Source organism: Lipotes vexillifer, unplaced genomic scaffold (assembly GCF_000442215.2).
Source record: "Lipotes vexillifer unplaced genomic scaffold, Lipotes_vexillifer_v1.1 scaffold1179, whole genome shotgun sequence".
Lineage (NCBI taxonomy): Eukaryota > Metazoa > Chordata > Mammalia > Artiodactyla > Lipotidae > Lipotes > Lipotes vexillifer.
The window spans coordinates 1,914,423-1,923,546 of NW_006783890.1; the positions used below are offsets into that span (position 1 = coordinate 1,914,423).

General features: G+C 37.0%; 1 protein-coding gene across 1 annotated transcript in view; it reads right to left on the reverse strand.

Moving 5' to 3' along the window:
- Positions 1–7,589, reverse strand: part of SPAG16 (sperm associated antigen 16) — a 906,862-nt gene extending 899,273 nt beyond the window's left edge. Inside the window, exon 1 of the mRNA XM_007456417.1 lies at positions 7,463–7,589. Within this exon, the coding sequence (XP_007456479.1) occupies positions 7,463–7,589 (127 nt within the window). The remainder of the gene's footprint in view (positions 1–7,462) is intronic.
- Between the last annotated feature and the right edge of the window lie 1,535 nt (positions 7,590–9,124).

A 9,124-nucleotide genomic window follows, 5' to 3' on the forward strand; every position in this document is an offset into this window, starting at 1 on the left:
CATCTAAAACTGTTCTAAAAAAATAAAGTCTATTAAAAAAAAAAAAAAAAAAAAAAAATGGCAGAGTAAGAAGAACTTGAGCTCACCTCCTCCCATGGACACACCAAAACTACAACTACATATAAAGCAACTCTCTCTGAGAACGCCCTGAAGACTAGTAAGATGGGTAGGAGGGGTAGAGGTGTGATCTGGTCACCCACATCCCCAGTGTGGTGACCCACAAGCAAGAGGGGATATCATAACCACAGAAGCCCTTGATAAAGAGCAAGGGGTTCAAGACCCACATTGGTTACGCCAGGCCAGGGGACCTACATGAGAAATATGAGCCCCTATAAGGTCTGACTTTGAAAACCAGTGGGGCTTACATACAGAAGAGCTAGAGAGCTCTTACAAGAAACAAAAACTCTACCCTTAAAGGGCTCATGCACAAACTCACTCACTCTGAGTCCCAGCACATAGACAGCAGACTGAATAATGCCTGACTTCTAGCTGACCTACCAAAGCCACCCCAGCATGTCTCTGGCCTGTGCCCACTTCATCTCTAGCTTTCCTGACAAGGCAGCCCTCACTGAGCATGTCCCAGGACGCTCCCTCTTTCCCAGCCCATGCCCACTTCAGTTCCAGCCAGCCTACCAAAGACAACCAGCACATGCAGTCTATAGAGGGAATGCTCCTACACAAGGCCATGACTTCAATACTAGGGAAAATAACTGTTTTGCTTAATTCATAGAAACAAACACAGAAAGTAAAACAAAATGAGGATGCAGATAAATATGTTCCATATGAAAAACTTGATAAAACCTCAGAAAAAAAAAAACAAAAACCTAATGAAATGGAGATAAATAATTTGCCTGATAAAGACTTCAAAGTAATGGTCATAAAAATGCTCACCGAACTCAAAAGAATGGATGAACACAGTGAGAACTTCAATAAAGAGTTAGAAAATATAAGAAAGACCCAACCAGAGCTGAAGAATAAAATAACTGAAATGAAAAATACACTATAGGGAATTACAACAGGTTGGATGATACAGAAGAATACATAAGCAATCTGGAAAACAGAATAGTGGAAATCACCCAATCTAAACAGCAAAAACAAACAAAGAACTAAAAAATGAGGATAATTTAAGGAACCTCTAAAACAACATCAAGCATGCTAATATTCATATTATAGGGGCCCCAGAAGGAAAAGAGCAAGAAGGATGGGTCAGAAAACCTATCTGAAGAAATAATAACTGAAAACTTCCCTAACTTGGAAATGGAAACATATCTAAGTCCAGGAAGCACAAAAAATCCCAAACAAGATGAACCCAGAGACAGCTACACCAAGACACACTATAACTAAGATGGCAAAATTTAAAAATAGAGAATTTTAAAGGCAGCAAGAAAAAACCAACTAGTCACACACAAGGAAACCCCTATAAGACTATAGGCTGCTTTTTTTCAGCAGAAACTTTGCAGGCCAGAAGAGAGTGGCATGATATGTTAAAAGAAAAAACTTACAACCAAGAATACTCTAGCTGGCAAGGTTATCATTCAGAATTGGAGGAGAGATAAAGAATTTCCCAGACAAGCAAAAACAAAGAGTTCATCACTACTAAACCAGTTTTACAAGAAATGTTAAAGGGGCTTCTTTAAGTGGAATAAAAGGCCATAACTAGAAATAAGAAAATATACAAAAGAAAAAGTTTCACTGATAAAAGCAAATATATAGTAAAGGCAGTAGATCAGACATTTAAAAAGCTAGTATGAAGGTTAAAGACAAAATTCATAAAGTCAACTATAACTACAATAAGCAGTTAAGGAATACACAAAGTAAAAAGATGTAAAATATGGCATCGAAAACATAAAACATGGGGGTGAGTATAAATGTTGTGCTTTTACAATGCATTCAAACTTAAGCAACTTTCAAGTACACTGCTGTATAGCTGTCACCTACAAAAGACTCACTTCAGATCTAAAGACACATACAGACTGAAAGTGAGGGGATAGAAAAAGATATTCCATGCAAAAAGAAAAAAGGAAAAAAAAAAAAGAAAGCTGGCTTAGCAACACTCATATCAGACAAAATAGACTTTAAAATAAAGACTGTAACAGAAGACAAAGAAGGGCATTATATAATTCTAAAGATGTCAATCCAAGAAGAGGATATAACATTCATAAATATTTATGCACCCAACAAAGGAGCACCTAAATATATAAAGCAAGTAATAACAGACATAAAGGGATAAATTGACAGTAGTAAAATAATAGTAGGGAACTTTAGCACACCATTAATATCACTGGATAGATCATCCTGATAGAAAAATCAATAAAGAAACATTGACCTTAAATGGCACATTAGGCCAGATAAACTTTATACAAATATACAGTACATTCCACCCAAAACCTGTAGAATACACATTATCTTCAAGCGCTCTTGGAACATTCTCAATGAAACATCATGTACGGCCACAAAGCCAGTCTCAATAAATTTAAGAATACTTAAATCATAGAAAGCATCTTTTCCAACCACAGCAGTATGGAACTAGATACCAATAACAAAAAGAAAACTGGAAAAAAACCCAAAAACACATGGAGGCTAAACAACACACTACTAATCAACCAATGGGCCAATGAAGAAATCAAAGAGGAAATTAAAAAATACCTTGAGACAAATGAAAATAGAAATACAATCTTCCAAAATCAATGGGCTGTAGCAAAAGCAATTCTAAGAGGGAAGTTTCTAGTGGTACAAGCCTCCCTCAAGAAACTAGAAAAATCTCAAATAAACAACCTAAATTATACCTAAAGGACTAGAAAAAGAACAAACAAAGCCTAAAATTAGTAGAATGAAGTAAATGAGAAAGATCAGAACAGAAATAAATGAAATAGAGACTAAAAAAAACAATAGAAAAGATCAATGAAACAAAGAGCTGTTTCTTTGAAAAGGTAAACAAGATTGATAACACTTCAGCCTGACTATTCAAGAAAAAAAGAGAGTGCCCAAATAAATAAAATCAGAAATGAAAGTGTAGTTACAACCAATACCACAGAAATACAATCAAAATAGACTACTACAATTATATACCAACAAACTAGATAACCTGGAAGAAATATACAAATTTCTAGAAACATATAATCTTCTGTGACTGAATAAGGAAGAAATAGATAATCTGAACAGACTGATTATTAATAATAAAAATTGAATCAGCAATCAAAAAACTCCCAGCAAACAAAAGTACAGGACCAGAGAGCTTCGCAGGGTGATTTACCAAACACTTATACAAAAGTTAATACCAATTCCAAAAAACTGAAGAAGGAACACTTCCAAACTCATTCTATGAGGCCAGGCCAGGGATACCATGATACCAAAACCAGACAAGGCCACTACAAAAAATGAAAGTACAGGCCAATATCCCTGATTAACATAGATGCAAAACTCCTTAACAAAATATTAGCAAACCAAATTCAACAATACATTTAAAGGGAACATACATCATAATCAACTGGAATTTATTCCAGGAATGTAAGGATGGTTCAATATCCATAAATCAATCAATGTGATACACCAAATTAACAAAAAATAAAAATCACATCATGATCTCAGTAGATGCAGAAAAAGCATTTGACAAATTTCAATGTAAACCTATGATAAAAACTCTCAACAAAGTGGGTATAGAGGGAATACACCTCAGCACAATAAAGACCATAGATCGCAAACACACAGCTAACACCAAGCTCAATGGTGAAAAGCTTAAGGCTTTTCCTCTAAGATTAGAAACAAGATAAGGATTCCCAATCTCACCACTTTTATTCAACATATTACTGGAAGCTCTAGCCACAGCAAACAAATAAGAAAAAGAAAAGACACAAATCAGAAAGGAAGAAAACTGTCACTATCTACAGATGACATGATACTATTTATAGAAAACTCCAAAGACTCCACCAAAAATTATCAGAAATTATAAATGAATTCAATAAAGTTTCAGGATACAAAATTAGTATACAGAAATCTGTTGTCTTTCTCTACACTAATAACAAACTATCAAAAAGCAAAATAAAGAAAACAATCTCATTTACAATTGCATCAAAAAGAGTAAAATAGCTATGAATAAATTTCACCAAGGAGATGAAACAGCTATACTCTGAAAATAGTAAGATATTGATGAAGAAGACTGAAACAACACAAATGAATGAAAAAAACATACTGTGCTCATGGATAGGAAGAAAAAATATTGTTAAAATATCCATACTACTCAAAGCAATCTACAGATTCAATGAAATCCTATCAAAATACCAATGGCATTTTTCACAGAACTGTAACAAATAATTCTAAAATTTGTATGGAAACACAAAATACCCTGAATATCAAAGCAATCTTAAGAAATAAAAAAAAGCTGGAGTTATCACACTCCCTGACTTCAAACAATGCAACAAAGCTATAGTAAGCAAAACTGTAAGGTACTAGCACAAAAACAGATACATAGATCAACGGAACAAAACAGAGGGCCCAGAAATAAACTCTTATTTATATGGTCAAGTAATCTACAAGGAAGCGAGAATATACAATGGAGAAAAGACAGCCGCTTTAATAAATGGTGCTGGGAAAACTAGACAGTCACAAGCAAAAGAATGAAACAGGACCATTTTCTTTTACCATATACAAAAATAAAATCAAAATGGATTAAAGAATTAAATATAAGACATTAACCATAAAACTTCTGGAAGAAAACATAGGCAGTATGCTCTTTGGTTTTTTTGGATCTGTTGCCTCAGGCAAAAGAAACAAAAGCAAAAATAAATGAGACTACATCAAACTAGAAAGCTTTTGCATAACAAAAGAAACCAACAAAATGAAAAGGAAAAGAGCAATCTACTGAATGGGAAAAGATATTTACAAATGATATATCTGATAAGGGGTTAATATCCAAAATATATAAAGAATTCAAACAATTCAACATCAAAAAAGTCAACAATCCAATTAAAAATGGGCAGATGACCTGAATAGATATTTTTCCAAGGAATATATATAGATGGCCAACAGACACATGAAAAGGTCCTCAACATCTTTAATCATCAGGGAAATGCAAATCAAAACCATAGTGAGATATCACCTCACACCTGTCAGCATAGCTATTATCAAAAGCCAAGAAATAACAAGTGTTGGTGAGGATGTGAAAAAAAGGGAACCCTCCCGCACTGTTGGTGGGAATGTAAATTGGTGCGGCCACTATGGAAAACAGTACAGAGGTTCCTCAAAAAATTTAAGAGAACTACAATATGATCCAGCAATTCCACTTCTGGGTACTTAACCAAAGAAAACAAAACACTAATTTGAAAAGATATATGCACTGTATGTTTATTGCAGCATTATTTAAAATAGCCAACATACGGAAGTAACCTAAGTGTCCATCAACAGATGAGTGGAGAAAGAAAATGCGGTACACATATATACAATAGAATATTACTCAGCCATAAAGAAAACAAAAAACTGAAATCTTGCCATTTGCAACAACATGAATGACCTTGACGGTATCATGCTAAGTAAAATAGTCAAACACTGTATGATTTCATTTATATGTGGAATCTAAAAAAAAACAAAGCTCAGAGTAGTTTCATAGATATAGAGAAAAAACTAAGGGATGTCAGAGAAGAGGGAGATGGGGGGCTGCATGAAAGTGATGAAAGGAATTAAGAGGTACAGTCTCCCAGTTATAAAATAAATATATCATGGTGTTGTAACATACAGCATAGGGACTATAATCAATAATAACGCAATAACTTTGTACGGTGACTTACAGTAACTAGTCTTATACTGGTGATCATTTCATAATGTATAAAAATGTTGAATCACTATGTTGTACACCTGAAACTAATATAATACTGTAAGTCAGTTATACTTCAATTTAAAAAATCCTGAAAAGTTATAGTAACTTATATTTGTAAATGTGATTACTTGGAGAAGTCTTTCCAAGATAGTTTTTTTGCAAACTGCTATATGTTGGCAGCTGTAACTTGGTGATCTCTCTGCAAATTAAGTAAACTAGATTTTCATTAGTGTAAGTTGTGCTATATTGCAGTCTCACCACTTATTTCACAAAGATGTTTGCAAAAAAAAGTTACCTCACTATGTTTGTCTCATGTTAACAATTAAACTATTGTGATAGAAATCATTTTAATGCTGACAGATATAAGATGCCTGGTTATCACTAGTATGGACATTGGATAACTTTATACTTTGATGTAGATTAGCGCTGAAAGAATCGTTGAATTTTTTTGAATTTAAAAAGGAAGATTACTGGAAAAGACAGCTTGTTAAGAGCTAGGAAAACAGAGTATAAAACCTCACTTAAGACACTAGAGCACCCACATATTTCATTCAAATTTATTTCAAACTATTCGAACATCTTCCTGTAAAACTCATGTTTGCACTGAATGAAATACTATATATTTTCTTTGAGCTTTTCAACCAAGTTCTTCAAAACTCCCTGTAGCAGGGATGTATACTGGGCCTGAGTCAGGACAGGTTAATCAGTTTAAAAGCCTACAAAATGAATCATTGCTGGATCTCTGGAATCTTGAATTAAATCCGGGGGGATTATATTTGGACAAAAAAATAAGGTAGATTTTGCAGTTTCCTTGATACCTTTAAGAACAAAACAGATTACCCATCTCTCTCCTATCTACCAGAAGAATGGAGTACTTATCTTTTTCTCATGAACCCTCCCCCTCTCCTCAGTACTATTAATTTAGAGAAGGGGCGCTCAAAAGCTTTACACAAGAAATAGTGAACCTAATTATCCACATATGGCTGTTCAATTTTTCTGGTTATTTCCAATGATAATCGCTCATCACTGTCTGATCTTGTTTCTTCCTAACATCTCTGAGCCTCGTCAGGTCACGGTTACCATTTAGTTGCTAAAGGGGGGGAGGGTATTTTTATCATTAAGTAGCCCAAATTGAAACTACCCAGTAAGTAGATGCTACCAAAACAAATCACTTAAGCATTGGACAACTGAACCATCTACAGGATCCGGCTGGATATTCTGAGCTTCCTCCTTCCTCTCCTTAAAGCCTAGAGGTAGCGGTCTTTTCCTTAACCTCCTGATGTTGCCCTATGGATTTATTTTCACGGCATTCTGAAGGTTTGGGGGCTTAAGAAAACCCCTGAGCTAAAGGAGGGTTGGATTAATTTGTTGTGCTACTTTAAAATAAAATTGCAAAGTTTACTGAGTGGTGACTACTAACTTTTTCCAACAGGAACACATCAGCCTACAACTACTACAAGGCGAAAAATTACAGTGGGTAGGTATCACGGGGTTGCGGTGGCGTTGAAACCACCTAGAGGTCCAATAGGTGTCTCTACCGGCTGGGTGACCGCAAGCTTCGCAGGGCACCCAGAGCGGGAAGCCCTCACCCTCGCCCCCAACACCCGTTACCGCGGCCAGCGTCTGGGTGCCGCGCCTACTCGGGAAGGATACGCTCCAGGTAGTAGGCGCCCTCGGCGGCCACCGCCTCCGCGGTGTCCCCGGCAGCCGTCGAGCCCACGCCCAACGCTTCTTCCAGAACCCGCAGGGCCGAGGAGGGAAACCCTTTCTGAGAAGCCATCTGAAGCGCTCTGGGAGCCTGCCCCTGGCCACCGCACCGCGTCCCTAAGGGCAACCGCGAAGACGCTTCAGTACGAACACACGCAGCTCTCGCGAGAGCCTGGCATCCTTCACCCCTCCCACCGCGCGGGCTCCGGGCCCGGAAGGGCTGCCCCGAGCCCTAAATGGGGGAGTCCTCCTCGCTTCCTACGTTACTGGGGCAACCTCGTTGCCTAGTTACCCTGAGCCCTCGGGATGCAGTTCCTGGACTGGACGAGATAAAATGAAGCAGTGGATTTGGTTTGCACACCTTTTCTTACCGACGTGGCTTGGTTTTCTTCAGTTTTGACCCTAGCATTTGTTTTTCACTTTGTTTTCTTCTCTAAATGTCTTTCTGTTGGTTCTTACATGCCAATCATCAGTCCCCAGATTTTTAGGTGTGTGTATAGAGTCCTAGTTGTCCCCAGGGAAAAACTAATGGAAAAGAGGAAGATCCTCAGTACCGGGAGAAAAAAAAAGTCCTAGAAATCATGACTGAGAGATTGGCCCAGGGGAACTACCAATAAAGAACTAGGATGGTCACCCTAGTCAATTCCATTCTCATACTCATTCAAAGTATTTATCTGGACGTCTGTTTTCTCTTTGGTTTTATACTCTGGGACTTGGAATTGTAGTTGTAACGTTGATTCTTACCAAAGTAAAGCCATTTCCATAAGAATTTTGAGGTACAAATTGTCCTAACATAATGTATAATAAATGATATTTGCCCAATCATGTGCAGTCCTTTTGCTATGACAGAATCTTCCTCAGGTTTATATTGTGTATGTATCAGAACCATTTACAGGGCCCTTTTATTTACGGATTCTTTTTCATCCTACATCCTAATGAAAATTGGATGCCAGACAGCACCTCATTATAAAAATTCCCATTTATTACCAAAAAAAAACATAGTGGCAACTTCTAATGAGGTGATTAAAAGCTTCAATGTTGGAACCAGAGAGGCTGCATTCAGAGCCTGGCTCCACCATTACTAGCTATGAAACCTTGGGCAAACCACTTAATGCCTCCACTTAAGGCCCCAGTTTCCTCATTTTTAAAATGGGGATATTATTACCTACATCAAAGTATTGTTGCAAGAGGTAAAACAACATAAAGAGTTGAGAACTCACCAGTCACATGGTAGACACTAAGAAATAGCTGTTATTTGTACTTAATTGTTTGGTTTGGTTTTGGGATTTTTTTTCTTAGCATACTCAAACATCACAATTAGATGTAATAGTTAGAGAATTCATCCCTAGTAGTATTTATTCTTTTAATAACTTACTCCTTGTCATTGGCTTCTCATATCAAACATATCCCGAGTGCTCATTAAGATGCAAGGAAGAATTATAAGGGCTGAAAATTCAGGGAACTCTGAAATTGGGGAATCCACTGCTTTTCTCGAAAGCCTGCTCTTCCTCCCAAAGGGAGGAATTTCCTCATCCCTCAAGGTTGTTTCCTGTAAGCACAAGCCTGAGATATGACCTGGGTGAGGAGTGTCAGGGCCTTGCACACTCA